The sequence below is a fragment of the Syngnathoides biaculeatus genome, chromosome 16 (assembly GCF_019802595.1).
Source record: "Syngnathoides biaculeatus isolate LvHL_M chromosome 16, ASM1980259v1, whole genome shotgun sequence".
Taxonomy (NCBI): Eukaryota; Metazoa; Chordata; class Actinopteri; order Syngnathiformes; family Syngnathidae; genus Syngnathoides; species Syngnathoides biaculeatus.
Window position 1 is genome coordinate 24,670,988 of NC_084655.1, and position 11,756 is coordinate 24,682,743.

Here is an 11,756-nt window from a genome sequence, read left to right on the forward strand (position 1 = left end):
GTTAACAATCCTGCCAAAGGAAAAAAAACCGGCCAAGTAAAACAATTGTGAAAACTCAAAATGCCAAATGGCTTCTAGGCCTTTCCGTCGGAAGAAAAATGTCTGGCAACTTTCTTGATTCCGCCATGATTGAGCCACTAAAACATATCTGCTTGAAACCTCAGATGGCAGGAACGTATCCCACCCGTTTTTTTTTTTGTTTTTTTTTTTTAAATACCACAGCGAGACGGGAGCAGCGCTAGCTCGTGGGCTGACAGGTGCCAAGTCCCCCAAAATCTAGAAAACCAACACATTAAGGTAATACTGTTTTCAGCATATTGGCCCTTTTCAGCAATTATCCTGACACGCGATGTAGTTGCAAATGCAGCTCTGGCGTCACTTCACAGGGACTTGAATGGAAGCCAACGGCTTTCAAAACTGCTGAAATCAAGTCGCACCTTACTTCAAACCGTCATGACCGACGTTAAAGTAAAGCAGCTACTATAACGTTGAGCATGGTAAGTATAAGTAAATTTAATCGTACAATGAACAAGTACCTGAATAACTTCACTTTTCAAAGTCGAGCACATGAAAGCAACGAGCAACAGAAGTGATTGTTGGGCCGGCTCTGATTTGTACGTTCACTTTTGATTTTGCGACCTGCAGAGTTCCAAAAGGTGGCGCCCCTTCCATCGGACGCAACCCCGCAAGAAGCCGCCTTGCTCACGAGCGCCGGTCGACGTCATCTCGGCGCTACAGCGACTCGGAGCCCGTCGTGTGGCTTGAAAACGAATCCCCGCGACATCCGCGGGGCTGCATTAGAACCCGGTCGGCGGCGTTTCCTTTCCTGACTTGAGCGCCTGCGACAAGTCGCGGCGTGGACGGCGTGCCAAATATGGTCGCCGGCGGCAGGAAGGGGCGGCGACATTTCAAACCTTTCCTCGGGCACCCTTGAGCGCCTGCCGACTTGTCTCCTCTTTTGTCTTTTTTTTTAGCCGAGCTTCGTCACCGTGACGTGACGCGGAAATTCAAAATATCGTCTCCCGGCGACGCTCACGTTGATGCCTCTCGCGTTTCTCCTTTGGCTCGGCAGCCCAAACGGACTTGCTCACAATTACAAGTTGGCCCGCTCAACACGGCCGGAGCGAGTTCAAAGTCACGTAGAGTGGCGCCAAACGGCTTCTCAAATTTGTTGACTTTTGGCAAAATGAAATGAAAGCGACCTGGGCTTGTGTGAAGAAGTAATGCCCCCCCCCCCCCCCCCCCCCAGCACCAGCGGGGGCCACCCTGCAGCAGCAAAAACCCAAATCAAGCATTTTCAAGTCTTCTTCTTCACATCTGTGCGGACATCTTTTGGTCCACCCGCTCTTCCTTGCAACGTTGTTTGACTTTCCCAGGCGTGAATGCCCTTTTCAAGGTCATGCCACTGAAATTCAAGTCTGGACGTTGACTAGGCCGCTCCAAAAGCCTCTTTTTTTTTTTTTTTTGCTTTTTTGTTTTTAATCCGTTTGCAAATTGTTGTTTTGAATTGTTATCCTACTCCGGAACACAAGCACGCTTCAGCTTAAGGTCACGTAGTGATGGTCCAACTTTGTCCTTCAGGTTTTTGGGCTAAAGTGCGGAATTGGTGGTTCAATCAATCACAGCAAGTTGTCCAGGGCCTGACGGAGAAAAGCACCCCCAGACCGTCAAACTACCGCCACCAACTTTGACTGTCAGTATGGTGTTCTTTTTCTGTAATGTTGCGCTACATTGACACCAGACAGACACCTCCCAAAAATTTCAACTTCCGTCTTGTCGGTCCATGTAATCTTCTCCCAAAAGTCCTAACAGTCATTCCAATGTTTTGGGGAAATGTAAGACCAGTCTTTGTGTTGTTTTTGGGCACTTGTGCTTTTTCGCTTTGGAACTCTGCCATTTTCATCCTGTAGTCTCGTGAGCAACGATCTTAAGTGAGACTAATGTTCTTTCAAAGTTTTCCCGATTTCCTCTGGGGCGTCCTAGTTGAGTCACTGCTACACTCTTGGAGTAATCGTTGTAGGCCGGCCACTCCTGGGAAGGTTCACCGCCAGTCCACGTTTTCTCCATTTGAAGTTAGTGGCTCTCCTTGTGCTTCACTGGAGTCCTAAAGCTTAACCCTTCCCCTACTTCCACACAAGGCCAAGGTTACTTTGAATAGTTTTTTATCCCTAACAAATGAAATGTGTTGAATTCTTACTTGGGTTATATTTATCTGATATTTACATTGTGCAAAAATGACACAATATGGCAGCTAGACAAATGTAAGAATGTTCCCCCAAAAAGTCCCAAATTTGAAAGTTGAAAAAGTTCAAAAGTCAATATTTTGTTTGACTAAGTAAATGTGAGTAGAACCTTTCAAAAATGTCAGACTACTAACCAGTTACACTACAAGATGGCGCTTCAAGGTCTTTAAAAAAAAAACAAAAAAAAAAAAAAACATTTTTTTTTTGTCTCTGGCTGAAGGGCACATGACCAGAGAGAACCAATCACATACATCGTTTAGAAGGCTGCGGCGATGTGGGGACAATTTTTCAAATGTAACTAAAAGGGGCAATCCTTGAAAATTTTCAAATGCAACTCAAAATTTAATAGTACATTTTCTCACAGTAATGTAATGGATTATAACTACATAATTAATTCATGTCATCTAGTAATGAGTTACTGTCCAACACCGTCTTCATCTTTGCAAGCGAATCAAACTCATTTTTTTGGTCACACGTCACATTTGTCGTTGTTGTCCGGGAAAACCTGGAACTAGATATTTGCTTCATTGGAAACTAATTTTTCATGCACCTGCGTTTGGAAAAAAAAAAAAAATTTTTTTTTTTGTCTCTGGCTGAAGGGCACATGACCAGAGAGAACCAATCACATACATCGTTTAGAAGGCTGCGGCGATGTGGGGACAATTTTTCAAATGTAACTAAAAGGGGCAATCCTTGAAAATTTTCAAATGCAACTCAAAATTTAATAGTACATTTTCTCACAGTAATGTAATGGATTATAACTACATAATTAATTCATGTCATCTAGTAATGAGTTACTGTCCAACACCGTCTTCATCTTTGCAAGCGAATCAAACTCATTTTTTTGGTCACACGTCACATTTGTCGTTGTTGTCCGGGAAAACCTGGAACTAGATATTTGCTTCATTGGAAACTAATTTTTCATGCACCTGCGTTTGGAAAAAAAAAAAAAACTATTTTTTTCCAAAGAAATTTTGACCCAATTTTCATCCAGTTCAAACTTGGTTCAAATGGTCACGGCTAACTTTTGTATTTTACAAACGTTTGCCATTTATGGACATAATTAAATGTGAGGACAACGCAGTGTGAAACGATGCGGTGGGCCTGATCGGGCCCACCGGCCTTCAGTTGAATAACAGTGCTGTACAGCATATTTCCAACGGTTTTCTCTCTCGGTCACGTGACCTCAGTCTTGTGAACCCCGTCTGCCTTTATCATCATCATCATCATCATCAGCGCTGGCAACATTTGAGGCCTCAAGGGCCTCCTTCGAAGGCCGTATAAATGCTGGGCAAATTTCAAATATTGGACTAAATGTCAACTATTTACATTCTCAAACTTTTCACAGTCTTTGCTCTCTAAATTAGCGACATTGAAATCTGCAGGGATTCCTCAAAAACGACTAAAATGCTTTATTTCTAAACAGTAAATTCATCTTTGACATTATCCACACTTTGAACATTAGCAATACAGCTACATAAGAAAAATAGAAGAATCGCACATAAACAGTATGCATATATATTTTAGATTCAATGCAAATGTATTGTAGGCCTGTGGGGAAAAAGTTAAAAACAACTGAACTGCTCATGAAAATGAACTCTCCAAATAGGAAAAGTACCCAAAAAAAAAAAAAAAAAAAAAAGACTAAAGTGGATTCTAGAAAAAGTTTAAACAGGCTGTATTCAGCCCCAAGATTTGGTTTAAATGTTGTACATGATTGGCAATTAATTTAACGATTCGTTTCCATACCACTAGAGGGGGCCCACGGCCCATTACGGTAACGGCACACGTTTTGAAGAGTTCTGAAATAAGAGACTAAATTACATTTGCATGTAAAAATGCGACAAAACCCTTTGACACTTTTCGGTGATGACAGAAGCGATTTTGCGCCACGCACACATTTCAAGGTCACGTGTGAGCTGCGGGACAACTTGCAAAGCACGCAGCCAATGGGGCTCGCGCTCTCTGCTTCCTTCCTTCCTTCCTTCCTTCCTTCCTTCCTCGCTTGTTTCCTTTCGTTGGTTTTGTTTCGTCAGGCGCTCTCGCGGCTCCTCGTGAGCGTCCGCGTCTCGAGGCGCATGCGCGTGCACCGACCTTCTGCGGCTCGGTCAAAATGGCGCAGGCTGCAAAGGCGTTTTGCGTTCTTGGCGTTTGTGGAGGCTTCCGTTAATTTGCCGGCGTCCTGGACATCGTCCTAACTCGGCAACATTCGCGATCGCTCTCGTCATAAATGATCGATTCTGTGGCGTCTAATTGTTTTGGAGCAAACTGAGAAAATTGGGAATGTTTTCATGACAACGAAAATAAAGGCGAATGGACAGGCTTTAATTGAACTTTTGACCGCGTATACTTTAATTATCTCAGCAGCTAAAAAGTCCAAAATGTTGAAATACGATCAGAAAACAAGATCAAATAAGACCAGAGAAAGGTGGGCTAATAATAAAAAGATTTGGAAGCAGCAGACATTATTTTTCGTTTCCGTTTAAAAATCAATGAATTTTTATCAGGCCATCGTTGGAAAAAATGGGGCCTTCTCATCAGGAATTCAACGCAGGCAAATTTGCACGTTTCGCGCCGCAACGACAGACGCAAATTTCCGACACGTTGAAGGCGCAGAAATTGCTCGAAATTTCCAAATCGGAGCTGCAGATTCTGTCACTTAAAGTCATTGAGTGGAAATCTCCTCCTTCTCTTTGGAGTTGCCCTCTATTAGCTTTAAAATAGCGCAGAAAAGGCACACAAATACCAATAATAATCATAACGAGCCTTCCTTAAATCAGAAGGATACCAATGCTCCAAAAATAAATCGTGTTTATTTGATTTTTAATGAATTCCAAACGAAAATACATGTACAATAAACGCTTTCGTCCGTTAAAAATAATTAGGAATCGACAAAATAATACTAAGGACAACGAATCTTACTTGGCGATAGGAGGGAGAAATGCAAACGAACAAATAAACAAACATAAAGAGGGGGAAAAAAACGAGCCTCTTAGTATGTTTTGTTTCCGACAGCAATAATAATATGTCGTAGCGATATCCAATAATATTTTATGTCAAATCTCCTGCGTAGGCAGTGTTTGGAACTCTTGAGTGAACCAAACGTGCAAATAATATTTTGAAAATGCATTTTTAAAAACGGACCTTTCACTTCATCCGACGAGAAAGCCGCCGCTTCTTATGATTGCTTTGTTCTTTTTCTTTTGATTTGAAGGCCATTATTTGTTATTGGAACGCACCTCTTTGATTTGAAATTATTTTTGAATTAGACTGCGATCTTCCGCGTTGTGTCCCGATTGACATCAAACATGAAAAATAAACAAACCGAAAGGTATCGTCATAAAAATATTTGATATTTCGTCGTGTCAATTTTGCGCAGCATTTGTTGCTGATTTTGATTTGTGTTTTGTTTTTTGGTTTGTTTTACTTTCCAGCCCTGGGACGCAATGACGTGAAGTCCTTTCGTCGGCTTTTGGCCTTTTGCTGCAGAGTGACACGAGCGAAAACCAGAAATTAAATGAATTATTTTTTTTTTCGGCGGGGCGGGACTCTGTGCGCGTCCGCTGCGCGCGCGTGCTCGTCGCAGCAAACACCAGACTCCGCCCCCCCCCCTCCCCCCCTTCGCCGCGTCGCCCGTACCAACAGTCCGGCCAATCGCACAGCGCCGCCGTCCGCCCCCGCCTGAGCGCGGCGCCTGGCAACGGCACGTGACATCGCCGCCCCGCCCCCGTCGCGCACGCCACATTGCGTATTATGGGATGCGCGGAATGAAGCGACCCGAGCCGCCGACGACGACGCGACACGGACCGCGCGCGGGTGCTCATGGAGCTGTCGGCGGTCGGCGAGAGCGTCTTCGCCGCCGAGTCCATCATCAAGCGGCGGATCCGACGGGTACGCGCACGCCGCCGCCATTACTTGGTTTTTTTTTTTTGGGTTCGGCCTGTTACGCAAGCGCGCGTGCGTGGGCCAGCCCCACGGAGCCTCCAAGCCGACTGTGCGCGCGCGCGCGCGTGTGTGTGTGCTTTGCAGGGTCGTTGGGAATATCTGGTGAAGTGGAAGGGCTGGTCTCACAAGTGAGTTGCGCGGCCCCGTCGCGGAGACGGAAGCTTGCGGCGGGGACAGCGACGCCGTCTGGCTGCGCGGAGAACTGCAAAAATAACTCAACCTTGGGAATCGGACTCTTCCATTTCGTAGCCCTTCGCCCTTTTCTGTCCAATGAGACTGAGTCGAGCGTGCCTGGGACCGACCCGCGTGTAACTTGGAAGGCGCTCTCGTTCCCTCGAGCAATCAGCGTTTTCCCGCCGTCCGATTGGCTGTCAGCAAACTAGTCCTGCTAGCAAAGCTTTCATAATTGCGTGTATCTTCTTCGGTTCCTGTCGTGTAGTCACGCGGGTCTCATTCTGTTGTTGTATTGCCTTTTAGTCCAGAATTTGCATTCCAGTTTGTGATGGTGAACTGCGCCGCCGCAGGCCCGGCTAGCAAACGTAGCGCTAACGCGACGCGCTGACGGGCCTGGCCTCCTTGCAGGTACAGCACGTGGGAACCCGAGGAGAACATTTTGGACGAGCGCCTCCTGGCCGCCTTCGAGGAGAGGTGAGCTCCGTGGCGCTCAAAACAGATTCCACTTGACTTTGCAAGTCACGTGCAATGGTTTGGATTCGACACGACCATTTTGGTCCCCGCGGATAGATTGTCGAATTACAATGCCAAACAAACACAATGTTATGCTCTTCTTAGACAATAGCTAGACGGCAAATTAGCTCAAACGATAGCTAGCTGGATACTTTGAACATCATCAGGGCAGCTAACGAGCAAACATTTTCATTTGACTGTTTCCCAAATACAAAAGTACTTTTAGATGTAATTGTTTTCAATATTTCATCTTGAATTCATTTTTTTCTGTTCTTTTTTCTTTAAGGGAACGTGAACGAGAGCTTTTAGGGCCAAAAAAGCGAGGACCCAAGCCCGAGACGTTTCTCTTGAAGGTTACTTTTTTCTCTCATGTCATATGCATAATGTTGTTGTTGTTTTTTTTTTTTTAAATGTTCACCAAAGTTTCTGCTTGCGGAGAAAGAGTAACATTTAAAAGTCAAGATAAGCGCTCCAGAAAAAGGATGGCGGGATCAAAATTGTACAGGGCAGAAGGCTCACTTGTATTTCACTTTGTCTTCCTCCCGCAGGCAAAAGCCAAAGACAGAACTTTCGGATTCCGCCGAGATTTGGCCCGGTCCGTCCAGGTCTCCTATCCGGTCCCGGAGCCCGTCCCGACTCCGAGGGCCCGGGAGGGTTTGCGCGCTGTGGTCCCGACCATCTTCCCCCCGAGCGGCATCAACAGAGGGGAGAGCGTCGCCGCCCGAGCGCTAGAACCGGAAAGGTCGCCCGGACCGGCGGCGGGTTTTCACCAGGAACCGGGTCCCAAGAGGAGAGGACGCAAGCCCAAACTGTGTCCGCATTACGAGGAAAGCGCGGACCTGGCCTCCAAAACGTCCAGACGCTTCCAGACGCGACCTCACGACGGGGGGCCTTCGGACGTCGGCCTGGTCCAGCTCACCAGAAGGTTCCAGGAGGAGACCACCATCACGCCCAGGCCCGACGTCCGTCCTGACCGAGGAGGCGGGACTTGTTACCCCCCAGCTCCAGAGCGCCCCGACCAACGCGGGAACCTCCCGATAACCTCGGAGGAAGAACTCGGGGAGGCGTGCCCCCCCGCGGGGCTCGGCCCCTCGTGGACCCCCCGCTTCGCCAATGTGGACACGGTGACCGTCACGGACGTCACCATGAACCTGATCACCGTCACGGTCAGAGAGAACTACACCGATAAAGGCTTTTTTCGGGAGAAAAGGTGAAAGGGACACCAACGCGTAGGCAGGTGTGTCACTAAAGCTCCCCAAAGATTTCCGATGAGAGGCCGGACTTCCATCGCTTAGTTTGTTTTTGCTTTGAAGTACATTTTTTGAAAAAGTACAGATCCAGCAAAAAGAATTACACGTCATGTTTGGAACAAACGCCTAACTTTAGCTCACTGCTAACAAAACAGTGGCAAATGCCATAGATGAGCTCATGAAGCTAGCATCAATATTGCGATGATTCTAAATCTTTTAAGATCTGATATTTGAATATAAACAATGCATTAAGACGTGTGGAGAGTCACAACGAAACGGATATATTCTTAATTACAAATGATAAAATGTATTCCTTATTACAAAACCCTTTTGAGCGGAGGCTTGAACGGATTAATGGCATTTCCACTCATCTCGGTGAGGAAAGACGATTTGCGTTATGGAATGACATTAACTAAGTATCGAGTGTATTTCAGACAGGTCGAGTGGCACAAAGAACCCCTGCGACCTTTTTGTCAGGACATCTCGTCGTCACCCTGGCAACGCGCCTCTCGCGACCCTGAGCATCGGACACCTCCTGGCGCATTGTCCCTGTCTTGGAACCCCTGTGATATATATATATATATTTTTTTATGTTCCTTTTTATTAGATTTTTTTTTTTTTTCCAAGGGTTTTTTTATTTTAAAGATGGCCCCCTTGACGGAACCGAAAACAATCGTTCCGGGAGTGCTTGAGGTCCGGAAAAGCGCGTTGGCGATTTGGGTGAGATTTCTTCCGAGGGGAAAACCTCAAGTTTGGATTTGAATTTTTTGGCTTTGTTTTATGATGAGACCGGTCCTGGAACCTTTCTGACACGCCCGTTGGTCACGTGAGTCACTTTATTAGCGGCGTCTTCCTGTTCCTAAAAGTTCCCAACGTGGAGCAGAACCAGGAAGTCAAACTCTCTAAGAAGCGCCGAGTGACTCAAGCCAAAGCAAACTCGCCACTTACGACACGGAGAGACTGCAGATACCGCCAGGTGGCGCCAAAACTATATTTTTATATTAGACATGGCTTTGGCCTGACCACACAAAACTTCCTTCCTTCCTTCCTTCCTTCCTTTGCTGAAATTCCTTTTTCTTTCCTCTCAATCAACTTACTTTGTTCTCGGCTCAAATTATTTGCCACTATCATTTTTCACAGTATGTGAAACTCAATTTAAAAATGGCATCCCCCCCCCCCCCCCCAATTGTGCTGGTGTACCTAATGTTGTGTCCGGATAACAAAGCTACTACTAACGACGACGCTACTGTCTTCTTGCTAATATATATTTTTATAACCAGAGCTGTAAACCATCAGTATTTAATTTTTCAAAAGCCAATTCTTGTATATAGAGTAAGATGATGCTTATGGCCAATTTTCAGAAGTATTGTTGCCGTTTTGACATGGAATGGGTCACTTTTATTTTGTGCACTTGAGTTGGTTTAGTCCAGTAATTGTGGCAATAATCTCTGCTGCGCTCCAGAAATAATCATGCCAACTTTTTATGCTGCTCACGATGAATTCTTTTGCTATTTATTGCCACGTGTGCCCACCTGCAATTTTCACGTTGAAAATATAAACCACGAGGTTTTGTTTAGCATCCGTTAGGAATAAAACGATGACGTGCACATGATCAAAGTGGTTTTTGCGGACGACTTCATAAATGGACATTTTCTCACGGTATTATAGTAAAATTGTGCCAAACATATATGTGCGTTCGCTGTGGCGACCCCGAAAGGGACAAGCCGAAAAGAAACTTACTATTATAGGGGGAAAACAATCGTCAACCTCTTTTCCAATTTTAGCAGTGGAAAATGATAATTTGATATGTGGTCATCCGATGCAAAATGCCATTTGTGGAAATTCTAACTTTATTTTGACACACTGCTCTGTCAATTACATCCATTCCGGCATTTATTTTTGCCCCCAGGGGACCACAAATCCGAGCCTCAATTTGTACTTTGTTTTTTTGTTATAATTTCTTGGAGACCAAAACAATCTTCAGAGTTGTACGGAAATTCAACACTTGTAGAATCAAACATTTCCTCCGGTAAAAGATTGGATTGTTTGAAAGTTGCTTAAAATGAATCATGTGTTAAAATACGTGAATTTTCCACATTGCGCACGACCGATGCCGATTGCGGGTTGCGTCGTAACCGCCATTTTGTGCCTTTCCAGGTGATCGGAAAGCTGGCGTTTCGTCGCCCGGCCGCTAGGCGGCGCCGCAAACAAACTGAACACGTTCAGTGAACGACGTTTCAGTTTTTAGTAAGCAGATCAAAGGATGCAAACATCATTCGACGCGTCAAGATTGTCGTCAACATCTGAAAACAGACTTGGTCGAATGTGGCGGGCGCACGTTTGACCTTTTGGCTTTCTCGCTCGACAGCGCCAACAAAAAGAAAGGAAAAAAAAAATCACATCATAAGTAGAAGGAAAATGAAAAGGTCAACTTTAGGGGCGCGTATTACACGCGAGAAAATTCCAAGACCAGAAAGTAATATGAAGGCTCTTCTGTTGTCACTTCGGCTGCCGCGTGCACATCGATATCATATAAAAGAAGAAAGCGCCATGGGATGTGCACGCACTCATAAGTAAGCTTTGAGCGCAGCTTTGAGCTTTGCACGCTTTAAGTATTGTGCGTCAAAGAAAATAGAAATTCAAAAAAGACATTTGGCTGCAACGGAGAAAATGTAAATGATACAAAGCACAATAATTGAAAAAAAAAAAAAAAACCAAAAAGCTTCACACGGAAACAAGGTGAAAAGGCTGCAACGACCCAAAACGTGCCCGTACAAACATTTCTTTTTTGCGTTTGACATTTTCAGGACTGCACAAGACTTCCATGATCCACCCATCCCCAAAGCTGCTTATCCTCACAAGGCTCGCGGGAGCGCTGGAAGCTATCCCAGCTAACTTTGGGCGAAAGGCAGAGAACACCCCTGAACCGCTCGCCAGTCAGTCGCAGGGCACATATGGACGCCGGCACTGAGCGGGAATCGAACCTGCGCTGCCCTCTGAGAAGAAAAGATGAAACGTGCGCTTCTTACAAGAGGCCGCGAGAGCCGCGCCGACAAAACTCGCAAAGGTCCAGAGGTCGAGAGGCAGGAATCCCGGCCGATAAGGTCGAGGAGTGCCGCGCAAAACTTTTGCTGACAATCGCGAGTTCGCTTTGAAATCGAGGAAAAGGCTTTTGACTTTGTTCCGTGCGGCCTTCCGAGCTCCGGTCAGCTGCTGCGCTCGAGGACCCGAAAACATTTCCTAACCTTTGATGTATGAGTGACATGCCCGCCATTTTCCGGAATAATTCACAATATGCCGCTGGCCACGTCGAAACACTTTTGCGCTCCAGAGAACACCACCATGACCAACGTGTACCTAAAATAATGACGTCTTGACTACTAATCGATTAAATGTAACTTATGTACGCAAAACTTTGGTATAACGCAACTGTACAGTTTTTTTTTTTTTTTTTTTTTTGGTCAATCGCTAAAAAACTAACTTGATTCTTTCATTTACCACTAGATGGAGCCTGTGTACCACTATGACGACACTCGTACTCGTACAAAAATTCCATGGACTTGGCATTGTCAAAATTCTTCTAGCAAATAGAAATGAAACATTTTTTTACAGCTGTTTGTTACACACACAC

The 11,756-nt window shown here is 45.4% G+C and overlaps 1 protein-coding gene and 1 long non-coding RNA gene across 2 annotated transcripts; both read left to right on the forward strand.

The window, feature by feature from the left end:
* Positions 1 to 15: 15 nt before the first annotated feature.
* On the forward strand, positions 16 to 1,196 carry LOC133514087 (uncharacterized). Its single transcript, XR_009798713.1, has 3 exons — positions 16 to 297; positions 387 to 497; positions 646 to 1,196. It is a non-coding gene; the product is annotated as an uncharacterized LOC133514087 (long non-coding RNA).
* A 4,692-nt stretch (positions 1,197 to 5,888) lies between these two features.
* On the forward strand, positions 5,889 to 10,653 carry cbx8a (chromobox homolog 8a (Pc class homolog, Drosophila)). The gene is made up of 5 exons (XM_061846723.1): positions 5,889 to 6,134; positions 6,273 to 6,316; positions 6,771 to 6,836; positions 7,162 to 7,228; positions 7,424 to 10,653. The coding sequence occupies exons 1-5, from the start codon at positions 6,066 to 6,068 to the stop codon at positions 8,087 to 8,089; spliced, it is 912 nt and encodes a 303-aa protein (XP_061702707.1). The 5' UTR covers positions 5,889 to 6,065; the 3' UTR covers positions 8,090 to 10,653.
* The last annotated feature ends 1,103 nt before the right edge of the window (positions 10,654 to 11,756 follow it).